This window comes from Passer domesticus, chromosome 6 (genome assembly GCF_036417665.1).
Source record: "Passer domesticus isolate bPasDom1 chromosome 6, bPasDom1.hap1, whole genome shotgun sequence".
NCBI classification, from domain to species: domain Eukaryota; kingdom Metazoa; phylum Chordata; class Aves; order Passeriformes; family Passeridae; genus Passer; species Passer domesticus.
This window is the reverse complement of record NC_087479.1, coordinates 6,873,944-6,896,622: the sequence shown is the minus strand read 5'-3', so window position 1 is coordinate 6,896,622 and position 22,679 is coordinate 6,873,944. Positions and strand designations below refer to the sequence as shown.

Sequence of the window (22,679 nt, the reverse complement as noted above, 5' to 3'; positions counted from 1 at the left end):
CAGAACTCCCATATTTTTATATTTTATTGTTATATTCTTTATATTTGCTTTACACACTTGAGGCAAACCAAGCCTGGTGAAACAGATTCTTCCTTGATAGTAACTGCCTCAAATAGGGTGGGGTAACACAGGTGTGGAGAAAAGGGGTGAGGGATAGGAGGAGAGGGAAGTGCCAGGGATGGGAAATCTGAGGTGTGAAGCTCATGGACTGTCCCCAGTGTCTCCTGCATGCACAGAGTTGGGCACCCTGGGGGGCTGGGAGAGGGATTTCACAGATAATTTGGGGCTGCAAAACATGCCAACAAGGTGATGCCTCTTGCAGAGGGATCAGGAGGGTCTGCTCTGAAAGGGCAGCACCTCATTGAGCTGAGCAGTTCTGCGTGGCCAGGAGGAGACACCTGAACAGCTTGAGAGGAGGTGAAAAGAATGAGCTCCTGGTGCAGGATGGGCTAGCAGAGCCCACAGAGAGACAGGAGCAGAGCAGCCCTGTCTGCAGGCAGTGTGTGCCCTCCCCTGAGAAGATTGTGTCCCTCAGCAGCAATACACCCCTGGTGATGTGTTTCTGGGGTGATAAACTCAGGCAGCTCCCAGAAAGGTTCAGCTGGCAGAGGAAAAGCTGGGAACAAGGGCAGGGAGAGGGAGGACTTTGGTGTTTTGGCTGTGAGAGCAGCTCAGCCACCATAAGTGACCTCTTCCAGCTCCCAGCTGAGCCCTGGCAGCGCTGGCTGCCCTCCCTGGGTGTTCCCCCAAGGAGCAGCTTCCATCTCAGTTATAAAATAACCCAGACTGAGCCCTGCTCTTGTGTCCATCTCCCCCAGGAACACAATCACCTGCCCTTCAGCCTCTGCCTTTCCACTCCCTCTGATTATTTTTCTTCCTCCAGGCTGGTGTGGCAGCGAGGGCTCCCCCAGAGGAGCAGGAAAGCAGAGGGAATTCTCCAGAAGCTGCTCCCAACTTCTGTGTCCACCAAACCCCTCATGCCTTAAGTTTTGGCTTTCATATATTTCAGATTCTCTACTGCCTTAGTGTGTGACTCTGAACTTCATATGGAGTGTTAGCAAGTTCTCCTGACAGTTCAGTCACACAAAACAATCCTTTTCCAGCCCAGAACCAAGGACACCATTGCAGCTTCAGCCCCAAAAAGTGCAAACAACAGAGACTTGAGGAGAGCAAACTGGGAGGATGGGACTGCACAACCTGGAGCTGTAATTGGACAATTAACCCAAATATGGATATAGACCAAAACTTATAAAAGTGTGAAAACTCATGACTTGGGGTCCATGTTGGATAAAACCGTGGATGGGCTCTTGTACTGCCCAAGGTGAATCCTTTGAAGGCCTTTTAATAAATTTATTTATTCCTTTATTCCTCCTTTATTCCTTTAACTCTGCCCAGCCTCTGTTCCAGGTGTCCCTCAAGGCATCACCCCTGACGTGCTTGTGGCCAGGGAAGGATCTCCTCCTCATCCAGGGCTCTCAGCAGCATGTCAGGATGCCCTCAGAGAGCTGAGCCTCCCCTGGGATGGTGTAAGCAGGCAGATAAATGTTCTCCTGCTTAGGAGCAGGGAATTAATCACATCTCCCAAATCCATCTTGGTAAACAAGCTTTAGCTGGGAAACCTGAAATGATAAATCCTACTTTTCCATTTGGGAACTCAGTTGTTTTCTTTCAGTTAAGCTTCCTGTGTCCTTAGAACACTTTTGGGGTTATTGTCTATTTCTGGCCAGGCACTGAGAGGGAACAAACTGAAAATTTGGGCAAAAGCCTTTTTTTCTGGAGGCTGGAGGGGTGGGCTGCATCCCTCTGAGCCAGCTATGTCCACTCTGGAGGACACCAGGGAGATGGATGCTCAGGGAGATGGATGCTCAGGGATCCCTCAGAGCCTTCACCATGGCCACAGCTTCACCTCATCAGCTTCATGCTGGGGTTGAACCCCAATCCATGCACTTCTCTGACAAAACACTGTGGGGAGAGATGCTCCAAGGACCAAGGGGCTACAATCCACGAACCTTTGGGAAAAGTTTCACTGCAGCAGGAGGTATGGCAGGTTAGGACCCTGCTCAGGGCTGATAAGGACACCTCAGGGGATGGGAAGAGCTCTCTCAGGCTCTGCTCTCCCCATCTCCCAGAGCATTTAACCCCAGATCTGTGTCTGGCATGAGAGGCTGGGTTTCATGTTAACAGCCTTTAATTGTGTGGGCAATGTGCTGCTTCTCCAGGTGTTGGGTTACTGCCTGTCCTCTGAAAGCAGGGACGTTTCCTCAAGGTCAGGGGCTTCGTGTGCATTTATTTGGTCACCAAAGTAACACCTTTCTTCTCCAGAAGGTGGTGGTGAGGAAAACCACCAGCAGAAAGCCTGAGCTGATGTTGCTCGCACATTTGGGGGCTGTTGTTTGATTTGTTTTAATATTTGAGGTCTTTCTTTGTAATTTTTTTTTAAAATCATCTTTCTCGGGCTCTTTGAAACGTGCCAAGAGGATGATTAATTGCAGGAAGCATCCAGGCTCCGGGCGTGATTTGTGTGTTAATCAGTGCAATCAGCACCGCTGAGTCCTGTTACACCTGGCAGCAGAGCAGGGAAGGGATGGAAGGTGATATCCATGGGTCTGGAGCTGGGGGGGCTGCAGGGCAGGGAGCCCCAAGGGGAAAGCTCGATTTTACACCTGACTCATGGCTCTGCTCCATCAGGGATTCTGCTTATGGCTGGCAAAATCCGACACTGAACGAGGTGACTTCAGGGAAAACGCTGCCCTAAAAGCATTTCATTATTTCTCTCCTGTCTGATGGAAAGTGCTTTGGGGCATTGAGCCAAAATTTATGGTGCTCTCACAGATTTTGTGAAACCTTTGCTGCAGAAGAGCCACAATTCAAAAGCAGCTCTTAGTGACCATCAGCCACCAAAGGGTCACAGGATGGTTTGGGTTGGAAAGGACATTAAAGATCACCTCATTCCAACCCCTGCCATGGCAGGGACACCTTCCTCCATCCCAGGCTGCTCCAAGCCCTGTCCAGGCTGGCCTGGAGCACTTCCAGGGATCCAGGGGCAGCCACAGCTGCTCTGGGCACCCTGTGCCAGGGCCTGCCCACCCTCACAGCCAGGAATTCCCAATTCCCAATATCCCATCCATCGCTGCCCTCTGGCAGTGGGAGCCATTCCCTGTGTCCTGTCCCTCCATGCCTTGTCCCCAGTCCCTCTCCAGCTCTCCTGGAGTCCCTTCAGGCCCTGCCAGGGGCTCTGAGCTCTCCCTGGAGCCTTCTCCTCTCCAGGGGAACATTCCCAGCTCTCCCAGCCTGGCTCCAGTGGCTTCACTCAGCACGCCAGACAGGCAGGGTGGCCCAGGCAGGAGTGATTTTCCTGAAGCTGGACACATCTGGGCTAAGAGCAGAGATTTTCTCTGGAGGTGTCTCTGCTCACAGGTTCACTCCGTGCTCCAGATCCCAGTGCCCCTCACCAGTTCCTGCTGTGAGCACAAAGCCTGGTCTCATTGTGCTTAGCTAGAACATCAGCTACAGAATCTGAGTGCTCAAGAGCTGGGAAATGAAGAGGTAAGAACTCACTCATTTTAACTATTTCCACAGTATAACCACTTACATGACTTTTCTTGCTGAGGAGAAAAAAAAAAAAAAAAAAGAAAAGCCTTTTCCATCTCTGCAGCTGTCTAATTCCAACTCAGATATTTCTCTGTATTTTTGTTGGGGTTTTAAAAATCTTTTTAATGTTTTGTAATTATTTTTTTTCTTTCTTACACAGATGAAGACTGGACTCCTGTCATTTTAACACCTGGATCAGAAAACTCTTCAGTGTGTTGCATCCAAAGAGGAAAAAATTAGGGTTACCCTTGTAAAATGTGCAGCTTAATATCTGTGTTCCCATGGCAGGAGAAGATTCCAGGGATGGGGCAGCCACAGCTTCTCTGAGCACCCTGTGCCAGGGCCTCCCCATCCTCCCAGGGAAGAATTCCTTCCCCAGATCCCATCTAAACCTGCCCCATGTCATTTTAATGCCATTTCCCCTGTCAAAAGTTCCCCTCTAACTCTTCTGGGTGCCCCTTTAGGTTCTGGGAGGTGCTTTAGCCCAGCTGTGGATTCACTCCTGGATTTCTCCTGTCAGCTGAGAGGGAGGAAAACCTCCATTTCTAAACACCAAAGGTTGGGATCTCAGACAGGAGCTCTTGCCATGGGATGGAAGAAAGGAAGAGAACAGGACAGAGCTGGGACAATAATTCAGAGCAGTGACCTTTGGCTGCTGAGGCAAACTGGCACTGACTCCAGCCCCAAAAACCCCAATTTTTGTCCCATCTGGCTGTGCAAGACTCCAGCACCAGCAGGACCAGGACTTGAACTCCCCAGCACCCTCTTCCTCTAGGAGATGGTTTTGTTTATGCCTGGAGCCACCCCTGGATAAAAATGGGGCTTAGCCAGGCTGGGGTGGTTTCCTCTCCCAGGAACAAGTGAAGGACAAGAGGAAATCACCTGAAGTTGCACCAGGGGAGGTGTATTAGGAGGAAATTAGGACAAATTGAAATAAAAATTGAAAGCAAAAGCTGCTGCAGAGAATAGGCCTTCTCTCTCTCTAATTTTTTCCCCCCTGCTTTAGCTTTAGCATTTTCTGCCACATTTTTGTGATTACTTTCAGTAATATCTTGCCAGGTCATTGTTACAAATCATCTTTTCAAAAATAGCAGCAGTAACTTCTTGTGGCTGAAAAGTGGGGATTTCAATAAATGAAAACCAGAGGAAAAAAAATCCCAACCCAAACCCCTGCTCTTGACCTCAGTGGCTTTCTGTTTATTTGGTTTTTAAGAGTGGGAGATTCTCAGGGAAAAGCAGAATTTCTAAAATACATTTTGCAATGACCTATAGGCACATTTTGCAGATAATTAAGTGTTTTATTTTATCAATCCCCACCCCAGGGCAGCAGCAATGGCCTCACAGTCCCTGTGTACTGCAGTGTAGCCAAATGAAGCTTCAGAAGCTTTTTCCTAAGAACATTGGGGGGAAAAAAAAAATCAGCTCCAGCAGCTCTCAAAGGCATCTTTGTGTGGCAAAAAGCTGTATTTTTAGGTCAACTTGGCTAAGCTGAAGGAGGTGGTTTGTGTGTTAAGTAGAAGTAATGCCTGGTTTTTAAGCTCAGCCTGAATATGTGGAAGTCAAAGCTGTGCTGGTTGCTTTGGGTGCTGCTTGGAGCTGGGGGCAAGTGGCCACCAGTGAGAGACAACTGCTTGGTCCTCAGTTTTAATTAGAAATGTGTAACTGCAAGGGGTGACTGCAAAACTGCTCAGTTTGGTCCCTCTTTTCTCACTGAACAGTGGTCATTTAATATTTTAATGGAGTAAAATGGATTATTTTGGGTGTTAAGTCGCAGCTCCATGGACCAGCAGTTAATGCCAGGGTGGGTGTCAGCTGTGTGCCAGGAGGAACAGGGAAATTTGGGGCTGGATCAGGAGCACAGCAGGGTTTGCTCTGCCCCATCCCCGAGGGGGAGCATCAGCAGTGATGGGAGTGAACAAAAGTGTGGAATAAACCATGGGAGAAGCTCTGGGCAGATGGGGGATCCCCCACATTTACAGATTTAGGATCCCCAGCTTCCCTGGACTGGCACCGAGATCTCCTGTGGGGACACTTTGTAAAGGCTCATGCCACAGAATCCCAGAATGGTTTGGGTTGGAAGGGACCTTAAAATCATCTTTAATTCCAATTGCACAGGCAGGGACACCTCCCATCAAACCAGATTGCTCCAAGCCCCATCCAACCTAGCCAGAAAGGGAATTTAGGGTGAGAGAAAGGGGAAAAAAAAATAAATGAACTGAGGCAAGATAGAAGGGGAAGAAAGCAAGGCTTGGTTTTGCCAGCAGGAAAAATGATTTCTCACATGTTCCTCTTCTCTGGAATGATGAAATGAGGCACTCAAAGGCTGGGACAAAGAGGGAATTACAGCTAGGACCAAGCAAATATTGGGCCCAAGGACTGGAAGCTGTGTCAGTGGGGGTCAGGTTGGATATTAGGAAAAAATTCTTTCCCCAGAGGGTGCTGGCACTGCCCGGGCTCCCCAGGGAATGGGCACAGCCCAAGGCTGCCAGAGCTCCAGGGGGGTTTGGAACACGCTCCCAGGCATGGAGTGGGATTGTTGGGTGTGTGTGCAGGGCCAGGAGCTGGATTTGATGATGCTGGAGAGTCCCAGCCTGGATGATGTAGGATTCTGTGGGGTAAGTGTGGCTCACACCAAGTTCACTCCTGGTTTTATTGTGTGTCCCTCTCAGCCGGGGCAGGACTGAGGGATTCTCTGGGTGAGCTGTTCCCACAACGTGTCAGTAGGTGGCAAAAAGCTCCAATCCTTGTGCTGTGCAAGAAATAAATATTTTTTTTCCCTGCCTCTTTCAAGTGCAGGAGGGATTTGTGGCATCAGTGGAGGTGGATTGTGTTCCCACTGGGACAGAGATCCCTGCAGCAGCACTGCCAGCTCAGAGTCCAGGACCAGAGCAGGTGAAGAGGCTCAGAGACAAACAGGAGCTGCCTCCTTCCTCTGAATTCACCAGAGGACTTGTGCCATGGCTTGGCCTTACCCAGGAATTGTTTAAAGGAAGCTGGGAGCTGTGACTGTGGGAAAGCAGCAGCTTTGGGGCTGTGCTGTGGTACCTGATGAGGCAAACAAAAACCTGCCGAGCTCGGTATTTTTTCAAGCTGGTGATAAAGCTTTAATCTTGGTGTACAGGCGGGACAGGAGCTGCTCCTGGGGGCTTTTCCCTGCAGCTTTGTGTAAGCACATTGCAGCACTCCCAGGCTCCTGTCGCACACCCTGCAGGGAGGCAGGGCACATGAAGGCTTTAACGGGGCTGCTGGGGTATCCCAGTGGCTCAGAGGGTGGGGTTTTCCCTGCTCTGGAATGCCTGTGTGCACCGGGGAAGGAGGATGGGATGTGGTGCTGGAGACATTCCTGAGGAGGCCAAATGCTCTGAGCACCAGGTGGGACTGAGCCCAGGGAGGTTAAAAAATCCCATTAATCCAGGCTAGTCAGTGAGATCCACTTACAGTGTGGCTTTGTTCAGCTTTATTTACCTAACACCTCTCTTTGCTGAGTGTAATTAATTTTTTTTTTCCTCAAGAACAGTAACAGAGGTGTTACAGCAACCCCAGCTCCTTTTTCAAATACAGAAGTGCAGTCCATTGACACTTCCTCTTAGAAATTGTACATTTAATTGCTACTGATTTTGCCAGGCTGAGCATTATCATTTTGATTTAACATTTCAGCAAAACCAGTTCAGCTAACCCTGGGCTGGAAGAACTTGGCTTGCTTTGGCCATGTGTGACAAAAACATCCTGTAACCATTTCCCTGGGGGGATCCAATGTCCTTTGGGGCAGGGATCTGTCTGACTTACACCTCCTGTAGGGGCTGTGCCATTTGCTGCTGTCCATACCCACATCACTAACAGTGTTAAAATCTCCATTCTTTGCTGTTTTGGTGAACAATTATAATCTGAATTCTCGGAAGGTGCTGGATCTGGGCTGAGCAGGTGCCCCAGCACACTCCTATGTGGAGACTCCTCTGAGCTCCAGGAAGGGTCCAGCCTTGCCTTAAAGCTTTGGGTGGTGTGGGATATCCACAAAAGCACATTTTCAGCCTGGGGAGGCACAGGGGGGTGAGGGGCTCTGCTGAACACAGACTCTGGTTCCTGGGGGTGTGTGTGCTCAGGTGTGGTGAGTGGTGAGCTGTGCCCTCTGCAGAGCTGCCTGAACTGGCTCAGCCTTCAGATGATTCCAGCATTTGGATCTGGGAGCTGAGAGCCTCTCCCTGAAGTCTCCACTGCTGAGTTGCAGAACACACATTGTGGGAGCTTGGTTGTTTTTTGGGGTTTTTTTCCCTTCTTCTGCAGTTTGTAGAAAAGTCTGTGTTTCACCTTTAGTCAAGAAGAAAATGTTTTCACTTCCAGTGCCTGGAAGGATGTTAGAAAACATGAGCAGAGGATGAGATGCCACCTGTCTCTCTACAGGTTGTGAGGGATTAATGCAATCAAGAACAGCACAATCAAACAGTTTTGAGCACCAGAAATATTCCACAGACTCACAGAACATTTTGGGTTGGAAGGGACCCTAAAGCTCATCCAGTTCCAACCCCTGCCATGGCAGGGACACTTTCCACCATCCCAGGTTGCTCCAAGGCCCATCCAAGCTGGCCTTGGACACTCCCAGGGATCCAGGGGCAGCCACAGCTGCTCTGGGCACCCTGTACCAGGCTCTGCCCACGCTCAGAGTCAGGAATTCTTCCCAAATCCCATCTCCCCCCCTCTCTGCCAATGGGAAGCCATTCCCCCTGCGATGGGAGCAGCTTTGCTGATTTTATCCCTTCTGTAAGAGCAGGTTTTGCACGCTGCAGATTGATGAATTAATGCTCAGAGAGTCTCTCTGCACAGGCTCTGATGTGGATGGAGTGCTCCACAGACACTTCTCTGTGGGCAGCACTCTTCCCCAAGGCTGGCAGCACCATTATTGGAAAACTAATCAGCTCTATCTGAGATAAATTGCATTTCCACCAATTATAGCTTAATTGTTGACAGATGGGAACACAGAAGGACGATGTGTCACATCATTAAGAGAACAGGTGTATAGACAAGTGCCAGATTAATTGTTCCAGCCCATTAAATCATTGACCTTTTCAGCACACCCTCAACACTGAGTTTGAAGCTCTCACGGTATTTCCAGCTCACACAGACTGCCTGTGTTTGTCAGCAAAGTTCTCAGGGCATTTTTAAAACACACAGACTCCAGACATGGACTCATTAGCCATGAGCAGCTCTCCTTCTCATTAAAATGATTCCTCTTCTTCTTCCTTCCCTGTGCTGGGGTTTGTTTTTGTGTCTTTCTGGTGAAATCCCACGTGGTGTGTGGGCTTTCTCCAAAGTGCAGTTTTCCCCACGGAGCAGGCAGACATTCTGTAATGGGCCATACATTTGGGGATGTCAAAAGGAGGTGAAGTCAGGACACAGCAGCTCAGTCCTGGCCAGCTCGGCTGGAGGCTCCAGCTTGATTTAGGGCTTTGTGATTTCCAGCTCCTGCTCTGCCTGGGATTTTCAATAAAGATAAATCCTGGTGAAAGTGAGTCAGCCATGGGTGTCTCGTTCCCTTCAATAAGTGTAAAAATGCTCTTTTCCTGGCTGTGGAAATCAGGAATCTGATGTTGCAGTGCAGACACACCACAGCAGCTCTGTGGGAGGGAGCACAGGTTTGGGACAGGGATGCAGGACAAGTTTCATCTGTCCTGAGCTGCCCAAGCCCTGCGTGTGCTGGGTAACCCAGAACTGACTCCAGATCGCATTCTTCTGCCTTGGAAAATGAAAGGATCAGCTTTCCAGCTGGAAGTGCTGTGATGGTAATGGCATTTGTTACACCTGGAGCCCCTGCCCTGCAGCCAGGAGCTGATCTGGAGATGCTTTTCCCCCCTGGTAGTTCTATAAAAGCAGGTGGGATGGGAGGGGACAAGCAGGAGGCACAAGGAGGAGCTGGTGCCCTTTGTCAGCTCTGCAGCTGCACACAGAGGCAAAACTGGGGCTGGCAATCAGGGCTCTGCTGCCCAGGGCCAGGGCTGGGGGTGAAATCTCTCCCATCGTGGTGTTCCATCAATCCTCTGCTTATCCAGTTTGCCACATTAAAAATAACTGTGATATTTAACCGAAATCTCCTTTTATATAAATTATGTGAATCCACAAACTTGGTGGCCTTTATGAACCTCCAGGGACAACCAGAGAGGATACAGGAGAACTGGGCAAAGTTCCCTCTCAGATAACAAATTATCTTGTAAGGAAAATGAGATCATTTAATAAAATAATTCCATTTATGTGAGATGGAAACTGCAAGAGCGTTTTTGATAAATCAGACACCTTCATACAATCATATTTTTCAATATGGTTGGGAATGTCAGATTGCAACAGGGCAGCTTGTTAAAATCCCTGTGAGGTGCTGCAGCCTTGATCAGCATCCCTGGGAGAGTGTCTGCAGGAAAAGATGGAGATTTCTCCATTTCCATCAGTCACTCCCCAGCACTGAACCCTGGACAGGGAAAAAAATGAACCAAAGCCAGATTTTTCAGATTATATATACATCTGGAGGTTAGTTCTGAAGCAAGTACATGTATTTCTGTGTGCAGGACAGGGGAAGAGAGGAAATTTTTTTAAAACCCCCCAAAATAGGGAAAAAACCCAACTACAAACAAAAAAACCCCACCCCAAACAAACAAAAAATTAAAAAAAAAAACTAAACAAATCAAATAAAAAAAACAAAAAAAAAAAAACAAAAAAAAAAAAACAAAAAAACCCCCACAAAACTAGCAACCAAAAATTCAACCCCCCCACCAAAAAAAAAGAGCAAACCCAAAAGTCAAAGAGGAATTTTTAAAATGAGAAAAAATGTAATTTAAAGACTTTTTAAATGAATCATTCTACCTTGCATTTTGAACTGGGGTTTGTGATTTAGAAAAGGTTAACCTCAATTTAAACAGGAAGATTGAGTAACTCAAAGGCAAGAGAAACATTTCATTTCAGCTGAAATTTAATATCTGGGGTTAACCCAGAACTTTCCCCAGCTTCTGCTCAGTTGTTTTGTTTGGGGTTTTTTTTGCCAGCTCCTTCCTCCTCTCTCTACCCCCCTTTCACTGTTGCTCCACCCAAAGCTTTCTTCCCCAGATATTCTGATTTAACCACACAGCCCAGAGGGTTTTTGTTCACCCCACATCAGGGAGCTCCTCATTTCCAGATGTCCTTTCCACTGGCCCACACTCACAGAAATTCCACTTCCAACACTTACAGAGTTGGAATTAGATGATATTTAAGGTCCTTTCCAATGCAAACCATTCTATGATTCTATAATAAAATAGAAGCCACAATCACATCCCTGGTTTAGAAGTCAGGGCACTGTGGTCTAGAACAAGGATGGCATCTGGGACAGGTACAGAACTTAATTGCAATGTCCCCTTTAGCTCTAAATTGTATTTTTTAACTAGAAATATCTGCCTTTTCCTATCTTCCCCTCACTCCTCCACACTCTCTGTCTCCACCCCCAGCCCATCCATCTGGGGCATTCCAGCCCCTCCAGAGCTGGGGCTTGTTTCTTTGGCACATGCCACTAGAAATCCCTGTCAAAGAAGTCATCAAAGAGGGAAAATCTCTCTGTCTTGGTCCTCACAAGCGTGGGTTTGTGGTGCATCCTCTTTTCTCTCTCCCACTCCTCTGAGCTGGTGCTGGAGGAGTCCCAGAACGGATCCCTGGTCCGTGGCTCCCTGCAGAGCCACAGGTCAACCTTCCCCCTCCTGTCTGGAGAGGCTTCAGCCCTGCAGAGTCCTCCACCCCACGTGTTTCCTGGGGGAGAGAAAAAAAAAAATTAAATATCATGGCTTTGCAGAGGTGCTCAGTCTGGGAATGGCTGTGGACACCTGGAGGCAGGTAAGGAAAATGCTGAGAGCTCCCTGTAAGACCAGACCCCGTGTGTCTGGGGCAGGTCTTACACACTCAGGATCATGCTTGGTGAAATTATAGTCTGGCAATATGGCTTTATCCCCAAGGGGAAGAGAGATGGGGTGGAGAACCACAAGGGAATAGGAAGCCAGGTTTGTTCCCCTTCCTCCTGGTGGAAGTTCACCGTCAGGAGAGTTTTTCACTGATTTAAGCACTTTCAGCCTCGGTGGAACGTTCCCAGCCTGTGCCAAAAGTTGTCATGTGCAGGCAAAGCAGGACAGGGCTCATTCCTTGGTCAGGATGAACAGGTGGCTGAGATTTCTGTAGGACAGTGGGAAAAACCCTGAGCCTAAAAAGTGATCAGCCTCAGTGAGTGTCACATTTACCCCAGAGAGATCTCTGAGGCATTCTAATGCTATGTCCTACAAACACAGCCTTTCCCACCCTGAACCTGCTTCTCATCACTGCAGGAAGTGGAAGAATCTTTCACAGGGAAGCTTCTCTGATGACATTTAGGAGGGCTGGTGAGTTTTACAGCACCTTGGAAAACCATTCCACTCACCAGGGTCGTCTTCAGGAAAACGCTGATTGTGCTCAGCAGGGATGGGGTCTGGGCTTCTGGTGCTGCCACCTCTCTGGGGAGTGTCAAGGACATCCTTGGGGCTGAATTCCTTGATGTTTTGCTTATTGATTTTCACCTCCCTGTGGAGATTCCTCTTCAGCTCTGCCTGGGTTTGCAAATGAGTTGTCAACACAGGCAGCAGAGGCTCGAATGTGTTTTAATAGCACAGCATTAGGGGGTTGGCCCTGGAAATAATTGCACAGTCGAGTAGTTTAACCCAGGCAAATGGAATCTGCCAGACTGGGTACATGACAGAACACGACTGGGACAGGGATTTTTGGTTTCTCCATGAGTCATGGCCAAATGAGGGCAAAGCGTTGGGAAAACCACAGGAAATTGCTGATCACAGGGGCCCTGGGGATGCTCCCCACCAGCCCTCTGCCTAAGCCTCAGGAAAAGCTTCCTTTCACCTTCCCAGCACCACGTCTGAAGGCTCCTGGTCTGGGGAGAGCCGCCCCCATCCCCTCCCCAAACCCACCTTGGCATTACCTCTCGCCGCTTGCGGGTCAAGTCCAGCATCTGGAGCTTGTGCAAGTGCTGCCTCCTGCCAGGGAGGGGATTCAGGCCTTGCCCCCTCTTCTCCAGCACCTACCAGGTATTTAAAGATGCAAATAAATACACCTGCACTTTCTGAAAGAGAAAGGAAGAGCCACCAGCTCACAAACCCCTCGGGCACTCCCGGATAAAGGCAGGGAGCATCTCTGGGTGTAGCCAGCTTGCAGGAATTCAGCAGAGATTTCCACTGTGCTTGCAGTTTATCCCACAGCTCAGGGGCAGGAGGGGAAAAAACTTCATTTAAACAATGTATTTGTGCTTCTGTCCCCCGAGGTGTTACTGCCTTGAGTCAGTGCTGCAAGATAATCTCATGATCCAAAGGGAGAACGGTTTTTGCATGTCTGGGGCTGCAGGGGCTGTTTGTGGCACACAGTGTTTGCAGCCTTTACATCAGACTTATGGAATTGTTAAGGTTGGAAAAGGTATCTAAGATCATGGAGTCCAGCTGTCCCCCCAGCAGTGCCAAGGCCACCACTGCCCCATGTCCCCAAGTGCCACATGGCTTTGAAACCCCTCCAGGGATGGAGCTCCATCACTGCCTTGGGCAGCCTGTTCTAATGCCTGACAATGCTTTCAGTGAAGGAAATTTCCCTGAAATCCACTCTAAACCTCTCCTGGCACAAGTTGAGGCCACTCCCTCTCTTCCTGTCCCTTGTTCCCTGCGAGCAGAGCCTGAGCCCCACCTGGCTCCAAATTCCTGTCGGAGAGAGCGAGGAGGTCTCTCACTTCTCCCCACCAACTGCAAGTGATGGGTGCTCAAATAGGTCATTTAAAAACGTGCCTCTCACACTTTCAGCCTCTAAAATATTAAATATCCTGGCTCAGCAGGTCCATCTCATCCAGGGAACTGTCAGACTGGAAATCAGGAAGCTTTCTCCTTACTTTGGATCCTCTCACCCACACGCCAGTGTTTCAGCTCAGTGTCCTGGGCTCAGCCAGGGACAGGAGCACAGCCCGTGGTTAAACACCAACTTCTGCCCTTCAGGGTGCCCAGAGGGTGAGGGAAAGGAGCCTGCAGCCAGGAATGGCTTGGGGAAGGGCACAAACTCACGCACTTACCTTTGGTTTTGGGCTTGCAGCCACTTCTGGCTGACTCCAGGGCTTCACAGGCGTGATTGCTTGTGGAGGGATGGCAGGTTCAAGCCTCTGCAAGTCCAGCATTTATAATATTTAGCATTGCTCATTCCACAGGATCATAGAACTGGATATGAAACTACCTTGACATTTTTCCAGCTCCAATTCTGGCCCAGCTGCTTGGGATACAGGAAGGAGTTTGGCATCTCAGGGAGATGAGCAGCATTTCCCCATTTTTGCTGCTTCAGGAGTGGCAAAAGTGGGGAAATCTTTGCCTTACAGCACAGGCAGCAAAGCCCCAGTTTGGCAGTAATTCCATCCCTGCAGGTGTTTCTCTTTGAGCCCCAACAGTGCCCAAAGCTCCATCCAAGACCAGAGTGAAGCCAAACCACAGCCCAGATTGCTTCATGACAAAACTGGGTCATGCAGAGGTGTCGTGATTTAATCTCAAGAATCCTGTCAGGTCACCAAAGGGCAGATCCCAATTAGAGGAGCACCATTCCCTCTGTCCAGCCAGTCTTTAATTGGCCTAAATAAGACATCTCTCTGCAAAACTGTGCATGGTACAAAGTTCCTTTTCTGGTGGCTGGTGGAAACAGGCAGAGAGTTGCTGTAGGCTGCTCTGAGCATGGATTTTATCTTAAGGAGACTCCTTAAATCATGCCAGGCTCTGAGGTGTTGCTGGGTCATTCCATGGCTTGATATCCATGGAATCACAGGTTGGAAAAGACCTCTCAGACCATGAAGTCCAACCATTATCCCAGCACTAGACTGTGTCCCCAGGTGCCAAATCCACACAATTTTGGAACACTTCCAGGGGTGCTGATTCCACCTGGAGCCCCCTTCCAGGAGGGAAGCTCAGTTCAGCTTAATAAAAATTAAAGGGGACATAGTGAAGGACTTTGTAACACCTGACTTATATTTCATTTGGGGCACCATTAACTCCTTGATTATGAGCAAGTGCCCAATAAATGGGGACATGTTTGAACCCTGATTACTGAGAGTTTTGGACTTTCTGTGCTGACAGGCACTGACCCCCAAAAGAACACTGCATTTGACCAGAGGCCATAGAGAAGATTTCCAAAATTAAATAATAGAACTAGGATTATGAGTATATAGTTTAAATAAAAGTGTATCATATCATATAGTAGAAAACTTAAGAGTTTAAAGTTTTAATATATATATTTAAATATTTATTTAAACATAATCTTTATATTATTTAATATTCTTATATTAAATTTCTTATTTAATTTATTATTAATAGATTATATACTATTTCTATTATTCTGTATATATATTTCTATATTTATCTATGTTTCTATAAAAAGATATTATTTAAAATATATATAAAACAAGATAAAAATTTTATAACAAAAACTAGTCCTTCGTCTTCACCTAATTCTTCATAAGTTTAAGTAATATTATATAATTAAATAAAAAGTCCATATTACAAACCAGAAATAATTAGTTAAGTTAAAAATAAAAATAACTTGTGCCATTTCTTAATTAAACAATTTTTCCTTAAAAAAAACTTATAAAAAGAGATACAACTTCATTTTTTAATTGATTAAAATACAATACTATGAAACTCAAAATTTATAAAACTGTAATATAAATAAAAATGAATAAACATATAAATCCAAACAAAAAAATACCATCTCACATGTTTAATCCCAACCCTAACAAAAAAAAATTTAAGACTCAACAGGGACATGTCTGCACTGAACTGCTGCTGAATCCTGAGCTGTCATTTTCGATCCGTGTGAAAATGCAGGAGAAAAAATCAGCATCGTGTAAAGAATTACCCACTAGTCCCCAACACCAAGTACACATCTTTTAGCATAAAAAACCCCACAAAGCCAAATATGGAACTGGAAAATGGCACTAGATGGCAGCATGTGCCACCACAAGCTGTGGTCCAGGCTGGCATGGCCCCAGGAAGGCACCGAGGCCACCGGCACGGGGTGGGTGAAGGCAGAAATGCCCCCACAGCCCCCAGCTCCTCACGCTGCCCTGCTGGGCAAGCCAAGCTCCAGGCTTTTGGGTACAGCTCTGTCCCAGCCTGGAAAATTGACTTTTCCCTTTAGTGTTTGTGAACTTTGCAGGTTTTTGTCTGGAAATATTCTCTGACCAAGATGCTCAAAGTCCTTGAGAAGGCCACGCCATCCTGCTCCTCTGCCTTTGAGAGTATTCCCACAGGGAAAAGGCTTTTCTGGAGCTGTGAGCACTCCCAAGAGCAGCAGCAGCAGAACGGGGTAGGATTGGCAGAGTCTGTGTCCTGAGGTGAGTGTTAACAGTGAGTGTCTCAATAACACACGATGGATGGAAATAAAAGCAATAATTAAGAATTCCATGCTGGGCAGAGGTTCCTGAAGGAAACTGTGATTCCATGTGACAGTTTGCAGGGTGTAGGTGGGCTCAATTCAGATGCCACTGTTGCAGCATGCCACCAAACCCAGGGACAGGTTATTCCACAGCTGGTGGCCACCTCTGAAGCCACCAGTGTCACCCAGAGCCACAGCTCTGAGGGGAGCAAATTTAAGTGACCCCATTTGGTGGCTCTTCTGTTCTTTATTATATTTTAAAGATCATCATCACAGCAAGGAGGTCTCAAGCAGAGAATCCTTGCTCCAGTGGGTTTATTGTTCACAGAATCATGGAAACCTGACATTTTTGGGTTGGGGAGGGACTTTAAGGACCAACCCCCTGTCATAAGCAGGGACACATTTCACTAGACCAGGCTGCTCCAAGCAGATTCAAGTTGGATATTAGGAAGAAATGCCCATGATGAGCACTGGCTACGAGCTGTGGCCTCACTAGTAAGTACAAGGGGGAGAAATAAAGATTTGGGGATATTTCTGAGCTTTAGCTGTGTCAGGGTAGCCCTTGTGTGGAGGCAAATCTTGGCTGCTGGGCCAGGTAGAGCCATGGGGTTTGGGATTTGGGGAGGAATGGATCTGGGAAGTGCAGGATGGGGAAACTGAGGGAAGTTTGGGCAGGTACAGAGCACGCACAGCAATTCCTGAAACCCAGAATAATTGCTGTGTGTTTCACCACGCCCTGGTGCACAGTGTCTGTCTGCCTCACCACCTCTGCTCCGGAGCCAGTGCCTTTCCCTGAGAGCCAAACCCAGCCCCACATGATGCAAGACACCTCATAGGACCTGGGGGACTTCAAACTGAAGGATAGCAAATTAGACAAGACCCAAAAAGTCCTGCCTGAGCAATTGAATAAAAAAAAAGAACCAAGAAACTAATGGCTTTTGTGAGGTGTTTTACCAAGAGCAAGAACCTCTCGCACCTAGCTCAGTTTTTCCCTGTAAAGAGTTTTGTTATTTTGCCTGTTATTAAAACTTTTTTATTTCCAGCACTACCACAGAATCCATCCTGCTGATTTTATGCCTTCTAAGGTAGCTGAGCTATCTTGGGTGTGAAATAGATCTCCAAGAGCTTTGAGACCTGGCTTGAGGAGCCTCAAATTCCAACTCTCCTTACTTGAGGCCTTCGAGGTGGGTGCTGCTTGATGATGCTGGTCCCATCCTGTCCTGGCAAGGGGTTCCAAGAGAGGGGCCCTTAAAGGTTGAAGAAATGGATGAGGTTACTTTTGGGTCATCAGGTGTACTCTGCAATAGCTTTGTGCCCCATTTTTTGGCTGGCATGTCCCACTGAAGTCCCTGGCTGTGTGTTCCAGTAGCACGTGGAATGTTTTATTGGGCTGCAGGAGTAAAGTGGGTGCGCCTGTGATTTCTAACAAATACCTCTCCAGCTTCCCTCTAAAGCCACTCATGCTTCTAAATATGACCACCACCATCCTTGTGTCTCCTGTGGCCTCTCCCAGGCCTGGGGATTTGGGTGGGTGAGGGATTCTTCTCATCCCATGCCCTGTAACCACCAGCTGGCCAAGGAATCCCTGATCTCTGCTGCCTGCCCTGCTAAAGTCAGGCCCAGGCAGCAGTTTGGATCTTTCCCTGCTGCTCAGCCCCTGAAACTTGATTATTGTTATTTTTTGGTGGGGCTGAGCAATACCTCTGCTGATTTACTGCCTGTGGCAGAGCTGGGCTGCAGCAGCAGCAGGAGTAGAAGGACTGGGTGCACTCCCAGACCCTGGAAATCAGCCCAAAAAACCTGTCACACACCAGTGATCCCCTGTGAGTTATTAGGGCAGAGCTTTCTCTGGGGCCTGGACAGGATCTGGGCTCAGGTCTGTTCTGTGCTGGTGCTCTCAGCTCGACACCACGGCCCCCTTTGTTCTTTTCCTGCACAAATAAATCCTTGCATGTGCAGAAAGTATGTCTTTCACACGACAATTTATCTGTTTATCCCATTTTTCACCCCAACAGATGCCCTTATGCATTCAAATGACATTTCACACATGGAGCTCAGTGAGGTGTGGCTGAGCAGCTCCTGAGCAGGTAACAGGGGAGGAGAGCTGAGGATAAAGTGCAGGAAGAACATTGGCTGATGTCAAATTTAATAGTCATATTTAACAAGAAAAGCAGTATTTTGGAGGTCAGTTTATGGGGGAAACTTCCTTGAATCTCCTGGAAGATCACCAGGCTGGGCACTTGGGGAAGAGAGAGAAGACAATCACAGATTCATGGAATGGTTTGGGTTGGAAGTGACCCTAAAGATCTTTTTTTTTCCACTCCCTGCCATGGGTAGGATCATTTTCCACTATCCCAGGTTTCTCCAAGCCCCATCCTTGGAACACTTGGGCACTTCCAGGGATCCAGGGGCAGCCACAGCTTCTCTGGGCACCCTGTGCCAGTGTCCCACCACCCCCCCAGGGAGGAATTCCCTCCTCCTCTGAGGGTGCTGGGCTGTGGGAGATGGCGACTCCTCCATCAGGTGAATGTTTTGCTGAGCCCTGGCAATGTTTAACCTCGGAATGAAGCTCTGGCTGCTCCACACATGTAGGAATGGGAGCCTAAGGGGAAAATTTCCAGCACAGGAGGCTCCTCTGGAGACAAAGCTCATCTGCAGGGAACCCGTGGTGGAATAGGAGCTTGTTAGAGAAAAAAGGGGGTTATTGCTTCTATCTGCAGGCAATTCAGGGAATTTCTGAGGGGAAAGGAAAAGGGAAGGAGGTGACCCACAGAAATGGGAGCAGGGACGCGACACAGGGAAGTGGCTGTGACTCAGGAGAAGCTTGTCCTGCTGAAGGGTAGGGCTTTGAGGAAGTTATTTCTCCCTTATGAGGTTTGATGGTTTGTGTTTGGGGGTGTTTTGGGTTTTTCCCTCCCATCCTATCCATGCATGGGGCATTTGCCCTCATCCCCTGCAGATACAGAGCTGGGGGCTGAGGGCTGTTCCCACATCACCAAGCCCCACCTCAAGGCATCCTTGAGACTCCTGTTCTCCTGTTTTTCACCCCTGCACTTCAGCAGCAGCAGATCCTCCCCTCTGGGGGAATCTGTATTAAAAAAAGCCAAGCTGAACCCTCATAAACCAAATAAAACCTATTCTCTGGGAGGCTCTGCTTATTTAGACAGCAGCTTGAGCTAATACTTCACTCAAGTCCTCCTGAGCATACTCATCTTGTTTCTGAAAATGGGAAGTAATGGGAGATTGCATTTATTAATTTTTTAAAAATAAAATACAGTTTTTTAAACAAGTATTTGTTAAATGCCCAGTGATAATTTCCCAGAACAGGAACATTTGGTTGTTCTTGCGCTTGTGGAGTAAATAAAACCTGCTTTTCTACAGCAAGACCTGATTTGCATTCTCCCCAAAACCTCCGTTCTGGGAATGTCACTGCTATCACTCCAGAGCTTTATTTGCTTTCACTGCTTCCTGATGCCACCTGAGGAATGATCCAGGAGGAAATACCCAGCCTCTGGTGAAGCACCAGTGCTTAACACTGCTTGGAGTGGGTCAGAAACTGACTTTTGGGAATGGAAAAGCAGGGAGGGGGGTGCTGGGGGTGCAGATCCTGCTCCCTCTACCTCGCCCTTCCTCACACCCCCCTGGTTTTCATGGATATTCCTCCCCACGCTCCCCTGAGAGCTGTGGGAAGCATTTGTCAGCATCCAGCTCGTTGTGGAGAGCTGGGGAAGGATTGGGCAGGGATGGAGTTCAGAGGCTGCTCGCAGGGAAGCACAACCCAGCCAGGCTGCCTGCCTTCCTGTGCCCCTGGAAATCCGTCAGTGCTTCCAGGGCTGGGCTTTGCCCGGCCGGGATCTGACTGTGCTGGGGCAGGGATGGGCCTGGCAGGGCAGGACAGGCTGTGGTGGGGACAGGGGCTGATCCCAGAGCCAGGAGCTCGGCTCTGGAGAGCGAGACGCTTCCCAAAACAGCGCAAGGGGAAAAAGGAGTTTGGCCAAAGCTGAAACACCCTGGAAAAGGCAGAAAAAATGGCAGAAAGCTGCTGGGGCGGGACAGCAAACCCCGGGGCTGACAAATCCAGCAGGGCCCCCTCACCTGCAGAGGCTCTCCCGTACCAGGTCTCCCGCAGAGGAGGCAGCTCCAGCTGGAATTTGGGCTTTCCCCAGGCTGGGGGCTGGCCTGGCAGGGCAGGCAGAGGGGACACGTCCCCCCGGGTGGGCACCGGGGCCACCCTGGTCACCCTGGGCCGCGCCGTGGAGGAGCTCAGGCCCATCCCGCGGAGCCAGAGCAGGAAAAGCCCTCACGCACCATCCCTGGGCATGGAGAGGGATCTCTGGGAGCCACCCGGAGCCCGGCCAGCTCCCACAGATGTCCTGCCCAGCTCCCAGATGTCCTGCCCAGCTCCCACAGATGTCCTGCCCAGCTTGGTTAAACATTGACCCGTCCCCAGCCATTCCCCTGCAGGGAGGACAGAGGGGAAAGCAGCTCAGGAGCCGCTGCCAAGCCCTGGAGAAACTTTGGTTTTTAAGTGATTTTCAACCAGGGCCACCGCCTCAGCTGGCCTGCGGGTATTTCTTCAAGCAGCTCTTTTGCTAGATCTTCGGGTTTTGGAAGGAAATTTAATCCCTGGAGCTTCAGAAGGGTTAAAGTGTCTCCCATCCTGCATGGGAGAAGCAGGATTAAATAAATGGGAATAAAGCCTGGCTTGGGAATAAAGCCTAGCCCAGGAGCTTCCCCCACCTTTGCTGCTGCTGCCTAAGAGCACTGCTGGAAAAAAGTGCAGCTCTTGGATAAAACTAACTGAGAATATTGGTAAAAATGAGTAATATTTGATAGTTCATAAAAGCATAGGATTGTAGAAGGGTTTGGGTTGGAAAGGACCTTAAAGATCTAGTTCCACCCCCCTGCCATGGACAGGGACACTTTCCACTAGACCAGGTTGCCCCCAGAAGAAAATACTCATCCCTGGAACAACCCAACCAGCTCATGTTTTCAGCCACAAAGCACCAACACCTCTCATGACTCTGCTTTTCCCAGGTCACACAGGGCATGAGGGAGCAGAGCAGCCTGGCCTGTATTTTTTTTCCTTCTTCTTTTCAAACAAAAATGTAAAATCAACACCCTGCTCCCCTCCTGAATTTCTCAATGCTTACTGTCTCTTTTTCCTTTTTTTTAAAAATTATCTTCCCCCAGCTGAGAACAGGTCACTCCTGTTAAGCAGCTTGGGAAAATCCTGAATTAAATGCAGTGATGGATGTGTGGGAGCAGTGAAAACCCACATGGATGTTCAAACCCATGGTGCTTTATCTGTTTTACCCAGGAGCTGCCAAAATCCTGACAGGCTCCCCACACTTCCCAGTCCCCTCTCCTGTCCATGTTCCTCTCTCAGAGGGTTTTCCTCTGTAAAGCCAAGAGGCCCAAGGGCAGCAGCTGAAAGTTTGGGGCGAGGGGAGCTGCAGGAGGATGCCCTTGCTGCAGGTCACTGGGGCCAGCTGAGACCCTGGTCAGGGATGCTCACCCTGCTCTTGAGCTGGAGGTTATTTCATGCAATAAGGTTATTTTATTTTATATGTGAAGTTCAGTGAAATTCCTGAGTAGTGTGCTGCAGAATCATGGGGCTGGAGGAGCTTTGGTCCCATACAGTGCCTTTAGGGACAGCCCCTGCCAGGAGAGCTGGAAGAATTTTATCCCTTTCTCCCATTTCATTTAGGGCTTTAAATCTCTCCCAAACTCAGCTGGAATTTGTAAGTGATGATGATCCCACCAGAACTGGATTTTTAAGCAAATTTATTGCAGTCAATATGAAGTAATTGACTGCTAAGTGCTCTGGTGCCCTTGCTTTTAGGAAGATACTGGGAAAGCTCAAGGGCAGGGCAGTGCCACAACTCAGGGCAGAGTTTGTTACTCACCTTCACACAGGGCAAAGAGGAACCAAGGGGAACTGCAGCATTCACATCCTCTGAAAGAATCCCTTCTCCCAGGATTTTTCTCCTGGGAAGCTGAGAAGCCTCAGAGAAAAGGAAAAAAATTCTTATTTCATTTGCTTCTCCTCTGTTGTGCTCATGTGGAACGTGTGTAGAGATTGTTTACCCACAGGTGATTGTTTCATTGGATTCTGCTCTGAGTTGTTTTCACTCTTTGGCCAGTTGGGACCAAGGTGTGTCCGGACTCTGGAAAAAGTAATGAGTTTTCATTATTAGCTTTTTAGCATTTTAGTAAGTATCCTTTCTGTGTTCTTTAGTATAGTATAGTATTCTTTAATATAATATAGTATTATAAAATAATAAATTAGCCTTCTGAGAACATGGAGTCAGATTCATCACTCCTGCCTTTGTCAGGACATTCCCAGCAAATACAACAGGGAAGCACTCAAACACCCAGCTGCAGCAGGCATCATGCCTTAAAGCTTCTCCTCAAAAATGAACTTTAAATTCCACATAAAAAGAAAAAAACGTGGGCAAAGGAGGAGATGGAAAGTGGGAGAGATGGATTTTTGCCAAAATAACGCCTGGGCTTTTCTGCCAATCCCCAGTGAGTAAAGCAGAAACAACCCCAGCAATGCAGGCTGTTGTTTATCCTGCTGCAGCACGTTCAGGCAGCAACAGTGTGAGCAAATGGATCAGCAGAGGGAGGAAAACATCCCCTGGCTGGGACACAGACTG

The 22,679-nt window shown here is 48.4% G+C and overlaps 1 protein-coding gene across 1 annotated transcript; it reads right to left on the bottom strand.

Annotated features, from left to right (window-relative positions):
* Positions 1-10,522: 10,522 nt before the first annotated feature.
* CCDC198 (coiled-coil domain containing 198) lies at positions 10,523-20,290 on the bottom strand. The gene is made up of 6 exons (XM_064423022.1): positions 20,113-20,290; positions 17,188-17,264; positions 13,679-13,765; positions 12,554-12,652; positions 12,005-12,170; positions 10,523-11,346 (listed from the first exon to the last, which is right to left on the bottom strand). Exons 1-6 carry the CDS (start codon positions 20,288-20,290, stop codon positions 11,114-11,116), a joined length of 840 nt encoding a protein of 279 aa, XP_064279092.1. The 3' UTR covers positions 10,523-11,113.
* Between the last annotated feature and the right edge of the window lie 2,389 nt (positions 20,291-22,679).